At 37.8% G+C, this 18,336-nt stretch overlaps 1 protein-coding gene across 1 annotated transcript in view; it reads right to left on the reverse strand.

Annotated features, from left to right (window-relative positions):
* The window catches only part of UNC13C (unc-13 homolog C), a 330,670-nt gene that overhangs the window by 16,468 nt on the left and 295,866 nt on the right, over positions 1–18,336 (reverse strand). Inside the window, exons 30-31 of the mRNA XM_072148188.1 lie at positions 10,264–10,344; positions 5,229–5,376 (exon numbers count right to left, since the gene is read on the reverse strand). Of these exons, the coding sequence (XP_072004289.1) occupies positions 5,229–5,376; positions 10,264–10,344 (229 nt within the window). The remainder of the gene's footprint in view (positions 1–5,228; positions 5,377–10,263; positions 10,345–18,336) is intronic.

Here is an 18,336-nt window from a genome sequence, read left to right on the forward strand (position 1 = left end):
AAGTGTGTAGCTTGGCCCTTGCTATTGGTAATGGCTGTCACCACTGATTTGACTCATAACCAAGATTTTTTACTTTTGACTGCACATTTACCTGCAGGTGTGGCTTTACAGAATGATTGAGGTGCCCTAAGGTAAAAAAACACTGATGCAAAAAATTGCTCTGCCATGAATTAAGTCAACAAATAGAAGGTGTAAAGTAAGACTAGACAGCATTGAGATGAAGAATCATTATAACAAATGTGTTAAAGGAAATAACAGAACTGTCTTAAAAACAATTTCATAACAGCAGAAAGGGACAATCATCCTGGAGGAAGGAAACTACCATAGGATGTCAACATATAAGGATCGTATCCCCAATCACACCCAATGGGGCATATTTACTAAGGGTTGTGCTGCTCACTTTCATAGGACTGTGCGCTGTTTTCGGGATTTGCACAGCTTTGACAGGTATTTAACAGGTGTCTGCGCTGCGTTGCGTGCAAACGGTTTTTGGTGCAGCTGTGCTGGCTTTCATGGGACAGAAATTGGGGGGCATGCCATTTCGGACTGAGTGCAGGATTTAACTTTCAAATTGTATCACAAGACAAATCGTCGGACAATGCACTTTCAGTGAACTCTGCAGACCGGGTAAGTAAATGTGCTCCAAAATGTAAGAATCAACATTAATTCAACCACATTAGTATCCTAAATATCCTAAATACAATGGCAGAATACGTCAATGGGTATAGTCCTAATGTCATAAAACATCAAAGATAACAGGAGGTACAATAATGGCTCATGCACACAAATGTATGCCCGCCATGCCGTAGCCTGGTGGGCATATGTCGGCGTGCGGGAGAGGAGGAGCCGGGGAGCGCTGCTAGACCACGCCCATAGAAAATACTAGCCACACGGCTGTAGATATGGCCAAGGATAGAGCAGACTCTTTCTTTTTGCAGGAACAGAATGGCTCAGAATGGTGAGCGCTTGTTGGGCTCACCCTACTGAGCCCATGTGCCAAAGCTGTCTATGGGGGGACATATGTATGGCCGTAAGCCTGTCGTGCGCATGAGCTCTAAAAGGTACAGTAAAGTACATAAGAAGAGACCTCATACAGACCTGAACAAATACCTTAATGGGCAGAACAGAAATCTATCCAAAGATCTCTTAGACCTAGGACTGTGGGCAGGACAAGTGGGCATCCTCTACACCTAGAGGAGAGTTAGCATCTCACAGTTAATCTATTATTGATTTAATGTGCTTGACCTTTGATCTTTATGTGATACAAGTACTACTGACTTTTGTACTGAGTTTTATATATGGAGACCATGCTATATTTATATAATATTGAGATATAGATAGCTTGTGCAATAATATGGCTATTATAGCATGATCACTTACGTGATTGTTCTCCTGAGTGCTCTCCTGATCTGTGAATGTTTTTATGGGCATTGTTCTTATGTATTATTACAGGCGGTCCCCTACTTAAGAACACTCGACTTACATACAACCCATAGTTACAAACGGTCCTCTGGATATTGGTAATTTATTGTACTTTAGTCCTAGGTTACAATGAACAGCTATAACAGTTATCAAATGTGTCTGTAATGAAGCTTTAGTGTTAATATTGATTCTTATAACAACCCAACATTTTTAAAATCCAATTGTCACAGAGACCAAAAAAGTTCTGTCTGGGATTACAATAATAAAATATACAGTTCCGACTTACATACAAATTCAACTTAAGAAGAAACCTACAGACCCTATCTTGTATGTAACCCGGGGACTGCCTGTATTTTAAAATAAGAAATAAACTTAGAATTTGATACATGTTCCATGGCATTAATTACTTCTATAGGTTGATATAATTAAATGATGTATGTCTGGATGACTGGAGTACTGGAGCTCTGTACTTGGCATAAGGAGCATTAACCTCTTGTTTATTCCACAACCTGGCTTCTTTATCATTGCTGTCAATTTCCTCAAAAAATAACAACAAGAAGTGGTATAATCTACCATTGTTACAAAATTCTAGTGTACACTTACAATCATAGTACAGAGAACAGAGAGAGTTCCCCTTAGAGGGGTTGGCCACTCTTTAACATAAATTGCCCATGTGCCTTTACTGCCTTAATAATATTCCCTGAATGTTCACCAATTGATTCATCATCCCTGATGTCTCCTTTAGTGCCGTTTGCAGACTGGATGTTTGTTTACATGTCTGTAACACTAATAAATAGGAGGGACCTGCAGCAGCAGATTATTACTCATCCTACTCTCCCCCTTCCCACCTCCCTGTGTGTGTCAGTGAGACAGACAGAGAGAAAAAAGACACATTGGAGGCTGCCAATAGGATAGACTGATGGAGTGAGAAGCAGGAAAATGTATAGAGAAACAGAGTGCATCATGTGGAGAATAGGGAAAGTTGAAGCTTTCAGGGTAGGCAAAGGCACAGGTACACATACATGCAGAGACCTGTCTAATGGAAGAGATTTATTGAAAAGTGGTCAACCCCTTTAACTAACTCCTGCTGCAGTAATGATAGCACATAGAATTTCCTGATGCAAGTGGCACTGGGTTAACATAACAAATATAAATACATTGTATATTATTGTCTAACAAATCTCCTGTAGAGTAAAAAAAACATTGATGGGATTTGGTGATAGCGATGCTCATGGAAACATATTGGAAAATTAAAGCTCTACTTTGGCATTTCAATCCACAAGAGACACGCTTCCTGTGATAGGAGATTTGTCAAATGAGGATCCAACGTACCATGATTGATTTCATTGTTCTAAACTTTTTCTACTACTGTATATCAAAAATATATTCCAGTGACAGAATCAATAGAACGACCCCCCCTAAAGGGAAGCGTACCGTATATATTTGTCAGCAGCAGAGCGTATTGATATCTTTATTGTATTTCTTCCATTCAGGAAGAAGAACAGAAACACCTTTATCACTCACTTTCATATCTCCTTTATTGTGAGAGATAGATTGGAGGTCTACAGTATGATTATATTGTATGTAAATTCTTGTCTTATTCATATTTTCATTATATTGTAAAATTCTTGTCTCTCTCATTCAATCTATTATAGACCTTGGTTAATAGATATACATGAATTAAGAAACCTGGTTTGTCCATTTTAAAATCCAATAATATATATATATATATATATATATATATATATATATATATATATATATATATATATATCAGATATATATCAGATATCATATATATATATATCAAGCAAAACTGAGAAGAAGAAAATACTTCTGGGATAACTAATGGAGGGTAATTAGTTGTGTAAATCAAGAAAGATTCTAGCCAAGTCATTTTCGAAAAAGTCATATAGACATGTCAGTAAATGATAATTAGTGCAAGCCCATATGTTCAGACCGGCGCTGTGCTTCCTAATGAATGGGCCACTAGTTGATTTCAGTCAGTTCATATCTCCTTCACCATGTTCTGCTCCAGATCATAATTAAAAGGGCAAGAATGAAGAGAAAAACGCATTCAGTGTTACAACCTTATGAACAGAGATTACACGAGAGGAGGTATGGTGACAATTAGGTGTCATAGTATCATTTACTCTGCTACACTAACCTAGCAGAACCAGCTCCCTAGATTGTACTTATGAGATGCAATAACATTGAAACAGCTCTGTCTACAGTTGAGTTTCTTTTGGTAAAGACTTTCTGGTTTGGCCATTATTTCACTAGGCTTCTTGAAAGTCAGACATATATGATATGGACTGTTACTTAATTTAAGATTGCACTGCAACGTACAAGAAGATATTCTTATACTATCCAGGTTTCTCAGTTAGTGATAAATCTGGTGCAGTATAAGATTGTGTAGTCTAACTGGTTTGACAATTTTGATAAATCTGCCCCACTTTGTTTTGTAGTTTTCTCTGCCCCTACTCTAATGTGGTCCATCCAATAGAAGGGTAAGATTCTATACTGCTAGAACACAATTGGACTATAAGAGCAAGTTAACCACATAGATTTAAAAAATGGCTCCAAATACTTATACATTTTACATTAATTGACAATCATAGGGCCATTTTTAAAAAGTACAGTCTGTACAATGTGCAGTTTGCCTTTGTATAGTGCAGAGTGTGCCAGATTCAGGATTTCTGACGCACAATCTGCACGAATCTGGTGCCCCCTACACTGTCCCAACACAGTGCTCCACTATTTTTTGGTGCATCTTTAATAGAGGGTGCACGACACATTTCTGTCGGACTTTGTATGTTAAATATGACATGCGGTTCGGCTGTGCACCGGAACGCCCCTTTCAGTGAAGAAATTTGTGTCGCTTGAAGCACACAAAACTGTGTCCGACATAATTGTGGCGCAGGCACTTCTTAAATACCTGTGCAAGCAGTCTGCATCTACAAAAGAAACGTGCAAAGTCTAAAGGAAAACTGGCGCACAGCCCTTAGTAAATGTGTTTGTGTGTCTATATAACAAGTAGAGTTACCTTTTATACTCGAGTATAAGCCTAGTTTTTCAGCACAAAATGTGTGCTCAAAAACCCTAACTTGGCTTATACTCGAGTCAACTAAAATCAAAGACAAAACTCACCTTTCTGACGTCACCCATAGGTCCTCTTCTGTCTGAGACAGTCTGAGACAGAAGAGGACCTATGGGGGACGTCGGAAAGATGAGTACAGTGTTATTTTTTTTCCTACTACAGGGGCTGGGCAGGCTGTATGCTACAGGGGTTGGGCAGGCTGTATGCTACAGGGGCTGGCAGACTATATACTGGGAGGCTGTAACCAATGCATTTCCCACCCTCGGTTTATACTCGAGTCAATAGGTTTTCCCAGTTTTTGTGTTGAAATTAGGGGTCTCGGCTTATACTCGGGTCGGCTTATACTCGAGTATATACGGTAACTACTATGTTGGAAGTAAACTTTTGCTATGATAAAGGTATCACACTAATTTCAACAATAATGAACAATAACCTTGTCTGGTTTCTAGCTAGAACAACTTGTAATTAGTTTGAAAAATATTCTACATGTTTTGTGGAGACAAACATAGACAATAAAATGCCTTCAGCCTACACTTCAGGAAGGAGGAGAGAAGAGCTCTACCTATTCATTAATGACAATTCCCATAATTTACTGAATATTAATGAAAGGAGCCAGCACAGAATCACTCTAAACGTTGTTGTTTATCTCCATAACTTCACTAGAAGATTGTAATTATAAAGAAGACTATAAATGAAGCACATTTACCTTGAGATGTCTGAGTTTCTATAAATTTTTTTATCAGAGCATCAGTAGTTTGAGTGTAGAGGCTGAGAGCATATTTCAGTGACTGTAGGTCTTGGCTCTTCTCCAGGAAGTTCTTCTTCAACCCGCTTCCCCCGGCATGAAAGTATTGCTAAGGTAAAAGCCATATAAGAAATGTAAGAGACTATTTTAAAAAAGTAACCAACCAACCCACAGGCAGGAGATTTGTCAGTGGTATGCAATGTTTGCTGAGAGCAATGGAAATCGACTTATTTCTTGTGCGTTTTCCATGCACTCAGCTCTTTGCATTGAACAGCTCTTCGGCCCTCTGCTCTGAGTGACTGCTGCCATATTCAACCAAAAACCTGTTAAAGCTTAAGGGGAGGAACTGTGGAGCTGTTCAATTCATTGTGAGCACACAGCTAGAGTGCACTTACAGAAGCTATTACCCTGGAATAATAATATATTTGTCATTGAACGGTTGCTACTAACAACCCAAAGGTATGGTTAAAAAGATCTCCAAGGCTGCTCCATAACCGATCTGTAGTTTCATAGTTTATACGGTAGTTCTGCAAGGTCAAAAAGTTTCATGCCCTCTGAACAAGTTCATTTACGTTTAAGCAAAACAATATGGCTGTGATGCTTCTATATATATGAAAAATGTTAATGTTAAATAATAAAATAATAAATTATGGTTGTTAAAATTGTTCCCACCACTCTGTATAAAACTTGATTATCATGATAATACCGAGGATATATATGTATATATATATATATATATATATATATGAAGAAAGGCAGGCAAAGCTCTAAATACTACTTTAAAGTTGAGGTGAAGTTTATTTTGTGTACAGCTTGACATAGGTGTTGCACACAGAAAAATGAAACAAAAGTCACTTCATCAAGCCTTGGCAGGACATGTGTGTGCAGCACCCCCTTTTATCAGGATCTTGGACACTGTACCACCTTGGATTATATATATATAACCTGCTGCGAGAACAACTTGATCAGACATGTTGAAATCCAACAGCTTAACCTTCCCTTCAATCCACTAAAACTAACAAGTCATCTCAGTCTAAACATAAAATAGGCTCATTAAGATTCACTGTTTCGGGTCAAGGATGATAACGCTTCACACTTAACATGAGCCATCTTTCCATTTACTACACAAAGGCTTTGGATTATGTGAAAAAAATGATGCACTTGAGACATACTCATTGGTGCTAGTAAAGTATACACAGAACGGGAAACAAAGCCATTGACTATCTCAATTTGATATTGCTGTGATCTGTTGGATGATTTGTAACCACCACAACTCATTGGGACTATCAGATCTGTGTGTATTAGGGTAGGGAAGGAAGATTGTTATGGTCTACATTTTCCTTTTTTTAATGATTTCTATAGTAAAAGCTAAGTATTCATGTTTTTTTTGTCTGTGCATTATTGCAAAAATTTGCAATACATAAATTAAAAATTAACTATTATTTGCCCTTTAAATCGAACCTGTCACCAGCAACACCCCCTCACTAACAACACACAGTGCCTTTTAGATGTTAGGGAGCTCCAGCATACTGATAAGCTACCCCACCCCAACTGACGCTGCTAAAGTTCTTAAGGAATGAGGGAGTTGAGAGAATTAATGAGGGAGAGGGGAAAATGAGGGGTTGGAGAGAGACTGAGTGTGATGCTGAAGAGAAATCAGTTCCCTCATTTCCCCTCCATCAGAAATTATAACCAGTGAGTCATCCACAGCCAACGTCTCTCAACTCCCTTATTCCTGAGGTGGGTTAGCAGTGTCAGCATCTGCTAGGAGGTGCAGTAGCTTGACTGTACACCCAAATCCCACAAATGTGCTGTGTGTGGTTTGTGAGGGAAGGGGGGGGGGCAGTGACAGGAACACTTCAGCAGATTTTACACCACTGAAATATCAGCATCCTCAGGTAGGGTTTGAAATATCCTACAGAATTTCATCTTTGATTTTATAACTAGACAGATTACTTATAATAAATCTCCTTCCATGTCATATGTAAAAGATAAGTCACTTTACAGGCAGGAGAGGGAAAGTCACTATCTATTAAAGAGGGAAAGCCAGAAAAGATATTTCTTACCCTATCTGAGAGTGGGGTTAGTATAGTAGAGTAAAAGCTACTGTGTCCCTTTAAGTTTCCTGCTGCTACAACACAGCTGCTCTAGTGGCCATTGTTGGTCCTCCATAGATGATGTCATGTATATTATTTGTGTTGTTGCCAGCCATTGTACTCAGTACATACATACTGTGCACAAAACATTACTGGTAATTGCTGTAGGGGTTCGCATGAATGCTGTCATCACTAAAGAAACAACAGGGACCTATGACATAGGACATATTTGCAGAGGACTGGATTTTATGTTTGTATCTAGATTAGCATCAATGTAAACCCTGATAAGGCTCTAAATCTGATCTTCAAGAAAGTGGGCTATAGTGTAATATTTCTTGTGGACTGTGATAGTCTTTGGACTTTTTTTAAATTTCATTTCATTCAATGCAACTTTTGTATCTTGTAAGTTGTCTTCAGGGATAGGTTAAGTTTGGTGGCGGCCCCCACTGAATGTAGCATACATACATGTCCTCCTGCTCACTACCTACAAGTCATGTGTCCCTGGGTGTGTAACATCACTGAAGAGGCCACGCCTCCTGCTCACTATACACTAGTCGTGTGACCCTGGGAGTATAATGTCACTAAAGGAGCAGGACCACCTGCTTACTATCTACTAATCATGTTTCCCTTGGAGTGTAACGTCTCTGAAGAGCCAGGACCACCTCACTATCCGCTAGTCATGTGACCTTGAAAGTGCATCGCAGTGCATTCGGCTCTGCTTGACTTGGTGGAGAGTGCTGGTAGCCACCATTATATTTTTAACCCTGATGTCATTGCCCCCACAACACTTTTTTTTCATATGCTCTGTGGATATTCTTTTCTGTACATTATTATTCTTCATGTAAGAACCTAACATCACTCTCTAGCTTTATTTTTGTTTCTTGAAAAATTAAAGTAAAAAGTTTAATAAAAAAATTAGCATTCCCTGGTGCTACATGCAGGTGCGGTATGGCCCTACACGCTTTTACAGGTTTAGCATTATACATTTGACCAGAATCATGAAATTCCTTGTTCAAATATCCTTAGGGAGAAGCAATTGAAAACAGAAGAAATAGAGTCTAATGGTAAGCGATACACAGAAAACATATAAATATAATTGGATGTCCAGAACTTGTTAAAATAAAACAGCTGCAAGTAGATATAAAGAAAAGCATTAGAGATGAACTAAGACGGAGGATATATTAGTGCATAATGTAAAAATAGATTACAAGGAGATGTGACATTATCCTCTTATCAGCTTAAATACTGTGAAAAGGACTGATTATTTCCATTCTCATACAGCAAGACTATGGATGCTATACTGCTCACCCATTATGCAAGTCGTGGAGAGAAATGTCAGGTGTGACACACTTATTAAATCAATGCTTGGAGGGAAATTGGCCAGGCTAGGAAAATGATTTAATTTGCTGTGAGAAAATTGGATCTTTAAAAAAAATTGATCTACAAGTATGAATACATCTCCATGCCAGATTGTGTATATTAAACATGATCAAGCTATTGAATAGGCATGTGCTAAAAAGTAGCACATTACCGAGAATATTTATGTGAACATCTGAGATGTTATTAATCTAATGCACAAGCTAGAAAATCCAGCACCAGTTTGCGCCATATTTATTGTTCAGCTTTCAGTTAGTTATAAAGATTAAAATAGCCCACAGAGAAGTCTTGTCATACTGAGGACATATTTAAGAATACACTTCCTTAGTAATGGCTGGGTGATCACATACTGAAGCCATACTTACACATCCATGCCAGTCACAAACCATATGACCTAATTGTCACTAGGGCTAGGTTAGCCGCTGCTGACATACAAACTATGCGCCAGCCGTGAAGAACCATGGCCGCGCCCTGCAGGATGTTACCGAAGACAGAAGAAGACAGAAGACAGAAGACAGAAGAGGAGCCGTGCTGACATGCCTTGAGTGTGTCTTGTTGATATATCTTAGAGGTTGATATATCAGGCAGCTGAGCTGTAGGGTTTTGGTGACTTTTTATTAAAAAACAAAGTTGCACAAAAATCTCTTCTGCAACTTTTTCGTACACCTAGTCTGGACAGGAGTTTATTTGCTACTTTGATTGGTGCTGATTTTTTTTAATCATGTCCACACCTGGATTTTTAAATCAAGCACAGGTGCAAATATATCAAATGTGCCAAAAAAGTCTCAAATATATGATAAAAATAAGAAAATCTTAAGGTAATTGACCCCCAAGTCCTGCACCAGTCACAATGCCTGGCTCATGTCAAGGAATTATGCCAACTCCATTTCCATACTCCATGAGTAAGAGTGTTAAGGGGGTCATACGGCAGAGTGGGCATGCACTGGGTATTCCTGTAACTGCTGCAGGATATAGAACAATTGCAAGCCAGGCAGGACTCTGCACAGAATTTCCTGGTAGAACATCCAGCCAATGGATTTGTCATGAGATAGCACCGGCGTGGCAGGGGGGGCAGGGCCTGATTATATGCTTGTGCACAATGCACCAGCGTATGATAATTCCCCCATTATTTTAAAATGTAGTTTTCTTTTGGCTGAGATATATTAGTTTGAACAACCTTTTTACTGATCAATTCCTAATGCTAATTAGCACCTTACCCTCTGCTTTGAACTATACAACAGGATTTCATTGTATTGCCATAGTAATAATTCTAGAGACATCTGTGTGAAAATTTTGCAATATATTTCGAATGTAGAGAGAACCTTTCAATGTGTATTCAATATGTCATATTTTCCCCAAGGCAAACTGCAACTTTGCAATGAAAAGGATTTGATCAGTTAGAATCACCACAATAAAGAAGACAAATGCTTCAAGGGTTGATAAATATTTTTATAGAAATAACCATCTGCTGAAATGCGAAATTAACTTTCCAGGCTGTTGTTAATAATAGATTCTCAAGGTACCTTAATTGTAGCCAGAACGACCTCCATAACCGAACACTGTCGAGGCGTGAGGCTTCTCGCTTCCTCTCGAATCACATGATCCTAGAAAATAGGAAATGTAAATGAAACCAGTTTCGACACAATAATGTAGGACTGTTCCAAAAATGTTAATTAATCCAAAAATCTGCTTCATTTATATCTCTTGGCCCATGCAAAAATAATTCACAGTAGATTAACTGGAATTATTAAATTAGAGAGACTCATGTAATTGTTATGCATTCAACCATTTCACAGACTAATGACAGGTTAGAGTTTGAATACAGAACTAAAATAGTACCTGCCTTCAGCCTAAGACTTAGTATTCTTTTTTCTTGCTGAAAAACCAAAGATAATTTTTTTTTTCCAGCCTTGTTATTTTCTGATAACACTGTAATGAGCTGCTATTATATGACTAAAGAATTTCTGTATTGCAGGACTCTCTGGAAAGTGATATTTTAGGATAAGCAAAAGCTGAAGGATCACACATTTAATTTAGTCTTCCAAGCTTAATTATTGCACTGCTCATGTTTGGAGAATTTCCTTCACGAGGCTCCTATAGATGAGGCAGAAGTCACAATTACATAGTTACAAAGTTTGTATGGTCAAAAAAAGACATATGTCCATCAAGTTCAACCAGGGAAGGAAATGGAAGGGATTGAGTCATGGGATGTAAGGAATTCTATATTAAAAAAAGCATCTAGGTTCTTCTTGAAGCTCTCTGCTGTCCCTACTGTGACCAATGCCTGAGCTAGGCTATTCCACAATTTCACTGCTCATGCAGTAAAGAAGCCTTGTTGCCACTGATGATTTAGCCTTGTTTTTTATTCAGGCAGAGACAGTGTCCCCTTGTCTTTTGATATAATTTAACATAGAACACCTTTCCACCATATTTTTTGTATGGCCCTTTATACATTTATATAAACAAATCATTCCCCCCTTAGTTGTCTCTTTTCAAGCCTAGAACAAAATAAGATTATTTTAATCTGTCCTCAGAATTGAGATTCTCCATGGCTCCATCATTTTTATGGCTCTTTATTGTTTCCTCTCCAGCTACAGGGAATCATTTCCATGGACCGGTGCCCAGAATTAAACTTCATATTAATTGAACATATTCATGAACTGTATATTCATGTCTTTGCACTTACTATTATAATCCTGGTATATCATTACAAAGCAACACATTGTTATGTTCTTTTTTCTATATGTCATTATGCAGGATAAAGATAGCTTGGACCACCAACAGGACTATTGCATGATCCCAAAGAAAAATGCCACTAAGACAAACTAGACTAAGAAATATTAAAAAAAAACTATGTCTTTAAGAATGTACTCATATGGTATTATTATTTTAGGGAGCCACTCAGTTGGCATTTTTGAGCACACAGTCACACAGCAGCATTATTTTAAGAGATATGAATACTATTTGAGGGCATAAAAGATCCATTGTTTGTTTGTGGAAACTTAAAGCGGTTGCCCAGAGTTTGAAAAACATGGCTGCTGTCTTCTAAAATAGTGCCAGACCATGGATTGTGCTGGTATTGCACTTCAGATTTATAGAGATGCATGGAGCTTATTGAAATGCCACACACTACCCACGGTCAGCAGAAGAGCTGTTTTGGAAGAAAACTGCCAAGTTTTTTCACCTCTAAAACCCCCATTAAATGGGGCACTTTTACTTTGAAGTACAGAATTACAGTGTCAGTCTTTTCAGGATGCTGTTTGTATTGCAGAATTTGTTGTAGAAGTACAATCTCAAGTCTAAAAACCAGCTAATATTGCCTCTGTAGTGTATATGAGGCCCTGTAATCCATATCATGGTCGCACATCTAACAGAATTGTTTCATTAAAATGTCTTTATGTTATCATCTTATCAATAACAATATTTAGCAAATTAAGGTTTGCAAATGACTGTATTCACCAATTGGGCAAAGTACTAACTGTTCCTTGTACGGGCATTGAAAGTAATGGTTTCCGTAGTATAGAACAGGTGAATATAATAAATTGTAAAAGTTTGATACAATAAAGACATTTGAGATAAAGCCATTTTTGTTGTAGTGTTGAATGTGCCAAAATTTTGGGGAAATAATTGCAACTGAAGGTTTAGTATTTGGATTAATTTGTAAAACTGAAGGTATAGTGATAAGGGCAGATGGAGCAGCAACAGGTAATAATTGGATGAAGAAATGAGAAGCTTGTGTAGGTCAGGTACTGGTGTGTAGGATGCTAGAGAGCGAGGGGCCAATGATGTCTGTGTGGCAAGTTTGTAACTGGAATTAGGTGTCATAATTGGAATAAATGTCAATGTCATTGACTTCTGTCAGATTGACATTTTTACTGTATTGTATTCATTCCTTGGTCTGCAAAGTTGTGATCAGTAGTGGATTATAATATAGGCAGTTTGGGGGGTAGCCTGGGGTCCAAGCCCTCTAGTGGGCCCGTGGCCACCTAATCTACCCACCAAATTTTATACTGAGAAGGACCTTTACCCATAAAATCCTGATTAATCTGTTCATGCTTCCCATATACATGTACACAAGAACCATTTCAGGACCATGAAGGTCCGCCAGAGGTCCTGTAACCACAGAACACACCCACCATTCCCCATGAATCCTGATTCTAGACTTCTGGGGACTATAATTTTCATACAGCCCAGTGCCCATGGTAGTCTTAATCCACCCCTGGTTGGGGTACAATGGAATGTATTTCAATAAAAAATAAATGAGTTAAAGTGGAAGTTACTGCATCGAAATGTGATTGTCTCTCTTAAGCCTTGTTAATATTCTCTACGTATGATTTAAATCTTATGATGTTTATTTGGAAAACCGACTGAAGGGGACACATTTCTGCATAGCTTCTATAGAGGTCACCTCTTATTAAAATGTACTTCATGAACAAAGGTGTATCAATTATACCTCTCCTTATTGAAATCATAAAGAGGCCTTTAAATGAAAACATACAATCAAACAAAATCCACTGGGACTCCATTGTATTGAAATAATGTTTCTACAACAACATTGAACTTAGAACACAATTATTCACAAAGTGTTGATAGAGGTAAAACACCAAAGTGACTTTGTAACTTCTGTAACAAGTTCTCCATGGCTTGGCAGTTTAGATGAAACCAGGCTTCCCTATCATTTTAGACAGCGGGGATACCAGCGCTGAGTCTACAGAGAATCACTACAAGCGCTATACGCTCATCCAATAAAACAGTTCTCTAACCTTTCATTTTCAAGAACACAGACTGTATTTGCTTCCCAAATGAGAAGGGTTGTATTTCAGTAATATTTACAGCTACAAAAGATTTCCACACAGCTAGAAAACAGCAGAACCTCACTATTAATGTATACCATGTGCAAGGATGTCTAAAATGTGACTGGTACTTGTAAAATATCATTTAACCCCATAGTCAATGGTCACAAACATATTGACAATTCAATATTTAAAACAAGAAACATTGCAATATATCTTAGAGGAAAATGGAGACTATGAAAATGAAGACTATGCATTCATCAGGCTGTTGCAATCCTTCTCCTCTCTCTGCTTAATACAGTTTAATACAATACAATATAACTTTATTGATCTCTTACGTGAAATTGTTTTGTACACACCGTCCGAGCCTGGACTACATATAAACAAGCAATACATGAAACATAAAAATCATAAATGGGGGGCGTTATTGGGGACTACTTGAAGAACAGACCACTACGGCCTGTTCTTCAAGTAGTCAAGGGTCCATTTAGTAATCACTGGGTTAATGTTGAGGACGTTGTCATTGACTACCATTTTTACATTATACACAAATTGTAAAGGGTCAGTTCTCTCCCTTCTGGTATGACATGATTAGTTTTTTTAAGGTTTCATTATGGGAGAGCCAGGGCAATTGGTATTGGATAGATCGTCTTTAGAGATGAGCGCACACTAAAATGCCCGAGTGCTTGTTACTCAAGTCGAACTTTTTCCGATGCTCGAGTGCTCGTTTCGAATAACAAACCCCATTGAAGTCAATAAAATGTGTAATTTTTTGAGAAATAAGGAAGTCAGTCCTGTTTCTTCGTTTTTTTAATTCAATGGAATATTTGTGGTATTTCAAAAAGGAGAATGACCCGTGTTAAACATCTGCAATGTGTTCTTCACACATATTGTTCTTCACATACTATAATGAAGAACACCTTTCTGCACTAATGTCTTCTGATAAGTTAGCAGATGTATGGAAACATCTGCAATGTGTTCTTCTCTGAGTGCAGAACGGTGTTCTTCACAATAGTATGTGAAGAACAATATGTGTGAAAATTCTTCACACATATTGTTCTTCACATACTATTGTGAAGAACACCGTTCTGCACTCATGTCTTCTGATAAGTTACCAGAGGTAAGGAAACATCTGCAATGTGTTCTTCACTGTGTTCACTGTGTTCTTCACTGTGTTCTTCACTTAAATGATCCTTAAATGATCCTGTGTTTACTGTGTTCACTGAGCAACGAGCCGTTTTGGGTACGCTAATACCCGAACAAGCATCTAGCTCGGACGAGTATGCTTGCTCATCTCAAATCGTCTTGTCTTCTGTAGTGGGCACACACACGTCAGTTTCCAGAAGTTGGGGACCTTTTCGCAGCTAAGGCTGTGGTTTAAGGTCTGGCTTAGCTCATTCGAATACTTTCCTAGTAGTCTGGGGCAAATTCCATTGGGCCTACATGCTTGTTAATTCTGAGGACTGACAGGATGTTCAGCAAGTTATTTAACAATGCTCTCACGTCCCCCCCCCCAACAGTTGGGATGTAAGTTTGTCAGTCAGTGACTTTTGCCAGTGATTCTGACTGCTGGTTGTCATGGTACCCTTCATAAGCGGATTTTGGTTTTGAGTTCGGTTCGGATCCTTCTAACGGCTGTTACTGAATGCTTTCTTCCTTTTATTTAGTAGCTGTTTAAGGTCCTAAATTTGATTATTTGGGTAACAACAGACTTCTTCCTCTGGGATGACTAAGCCTGGGCAGAAATTAAGATAGCCTGTAATGATATTTGCCCGCTATGCACTCAATGCATGCCTGTTACTCCTCAACTCTATCATCTGATGACTTATGTATTTTTTGAGTGTAGGGGGTGTTCTTTTAACAAGCTGCTGCTACAATGGTTTACCAACTGTTTGGTTGGTAAACCTCCCAAGAGATGGCCGGGTCTCAATCCTATAGTCTTTCACTGTGTTAACAAAAACTAAATCTAGGGTTTTATTGTCTCTAGTGGCAGTTTTTATGTGCTGGTGGAATTTAGGCAGGATGTTTATGGACCATGCCTTATTGAAGTACCCAATTAGGATGATCAAAGAGTTGGCATGTTTAGTCTGTAGCTCTTTTATACTATCTGCATGCAAAGTTTGGGGTAAATAGTAGGAATAAATACCAACCTACAGCATATCAATGTTAGCACAACAATGTTGTTTTTTCAAGTGTTACGCTGTCTGTCATTTATGTATAACATAACACCTCCCCCTATCCTTAATCCCCTTAATCAAAAATTCTGTGTATCCTGAGATAACCTGCTTGGTAGATGACAAAATGTTTAGCTTGTGATGTTCCTTGACTTTTCCATTTTACTAGTACTTCGATGCTGTACTGTTCTGCAACTATTAATGTGATATTAAAAATGACTTCCATTTATGTGTCTAAAATGTCTTGTAGATTTTCCTGTACATATCAGCCTCAGGGGGGGGAACTATTAAACATGATATTTTCATTGAAAACTGCGTGTCATATTTTATTGTTCGTCTCTCCCAAACATTTAGGATATTACTGCAATGCACTGTGACCAATAAACTGTGAAGGAATGAGTGTGTAATTTCATAGCTGCCGTCCTGTGTAATAGTGCTTATTTTTATTGGAAGAACCAAAGATCTATGTAAGAAAAGGTAATTCTTCCCATATTGCGTCATATATCAAATATTTGTCTAATGTAAGACTTACTTTTCTTTATGTGTAGTCATTTTGCACTATAATAGAATCATCCAAGTGCACACAGTATTTTTGATGTATATATTAACTGGGTTATAGGTAAAAACATCATGCAGCCACAAAGTATACGTCCAGGACCGGTGTTGTATAAGCCTATGGGCCTGTTTTCATGGGGTATAAATGTTCGTGTGCAGGTGACCTTATTAGGTTAATTTTACTTGGTCAGAAGTTCTTTGCGCTACTCAGAGAAATGGTTTCATCTGGGTCAAATTATACTGGATTTCTGTACATTATATACCATGGTTAACTTTCAACAACAGTAAATCTGCCCTACTTTATACAGAGCCTTAGTTTTGAAAAATAAAAAAATACAATCTCCCAATTGATTGGAGGTCATCATAACTTTGGATATATTACTTATCTCATCCAAAGAATACAACATTTTTACAGTCTTCCAAAAAGTATTCAAAACAGTTGGTACTTTGTAAAACCGTAGCTGCATTTCTAATAAAACACCTCCAGAACATTGTTTGCACTACATGCAGATTTCTGAAAGAAAATATTCACTTTCACTTATCTGAATGAAATGTTTTGCCATGAAGCAATATTTCGGCAAACCCCATTCTGATAAATAACAAACCCAGAAATATCTGCCAAAAATGATGAAGTGACAACGTCTTACAGCTGAAGCTTCACATGGATTAGATATGGTCTATGCATGAGATAGGGCGTCTAAAATAAATTTCTGAGGAACTTGTTTGAGGGCCAGTCCGGACCTCTGTTATTATCTTCTATCACTAAAACCATAATAACAGAAGTCTAAAGGATCTGTTACTTTGATTTCTATGGACGTTCAATGGCTTCTTTTATTGTCTGTTTACTCCACTTCTGTTAGGACTTATGTTATTGGAGCGTAAATTGGAGGAAAGCTGAAGCACAATAATAACAGCAACAACATTTAAACCATTAAAAGTCATTGGGGATCATTTATCTCTAGTCAGGACATTGGTTTATGTATTTGGTTATTCTGGGTTTTGGACATGTTACATGTAGGAAGCAGCTTAGTCTGTGGGGCTTTTGCACCTTTTTGTTAAAAAGTCGCACATAAGTCACAAACTCTTCTTAAAACCTTTTTGAAGTTTTTCATATGCCTGGAGTTCCTGACTTTTTAACCACAATTTGGGCAAAAATTGTGACTTTTTCGTACAACCGTACAATCTGTATTTTAAACACATATCAGGAGCAACAAACACAAATTCTTGCATGGCTAACTTTGGTAGGTCGAGTGAAAAGTCACTAATTTCACAAATATGCAAAAACAGTCACAAATATAAGAGGAAAAAAAATAAAGAGAAAAGCTTATGATAAATGACCCCCATTGAAAACAGAATTGTTAGACTTCCTTTTTTATTGTTTTAGTGCTGGAAGATACGTGGGCCTATGGGGGCAAGGGGACACAAGTATCATTAGTCGGGATTGGAAACCTGCATTTTTTTTCCTGCTTTTCTGCTGGTCAGATGTAACTTAGTGTTTGATACAACATTCTTAAATAAATTGCCACCTTTTGTTAAAAATCTACTTTTTTTAAATCTGGAATCAGGTGATATTTTTAGGGAACACTTCAGAAAACTCTATCATGTAGAACTTTGAAGGGGGGATAGTTTAGGCACAAAAAAAATCACTATTCTAAAAATTAACGTTGCAAAATAAAAGGAATTAAAATAATTGATACATGCACCGAATGTGATGTAGGAAAAGTCATGCACAAATAATTGAAACATTAAAGGAAATTAACGAGTAGGAAAAAGTAAAAACACACTGAAAATACTAACATATGCTCCTTTCCATCTTGATCCCCAAGAAAGTTCTGGGCTATTAATTATCCAGCATGGGAGAGGGAGGTACAAGGGTATGCACAATTGGCAGCCCAGAGCACTGGATATATCGTCCCTGTGCTCCGAGCTATTTTTTTAGGTGATCTTGGTAAGTCAAGACTAGCAAAGACAAACTCTGAGATAAAGATGAAGAAGAGCGTAGGTAAGTATTTTCAGTGTTTTTTTACTCTTTCATACTGGTTGATTTCCTTTAAAGAATTGTTAGAAAAAATAA

Source organism: Engystomops pustulosus, chromosome 4, assembly GCF_040894005.1.
Source record: "Engystomops pustulosus chromosome 4, aEngPut4.maternal, whole genome shotgun sequence".
Lineage (NCBI taxonomy): Eukaryota > Metazoa > Chordata > Amphibia > Anura > Leptodactylidae > Engystomops > Engystomops pustulosus.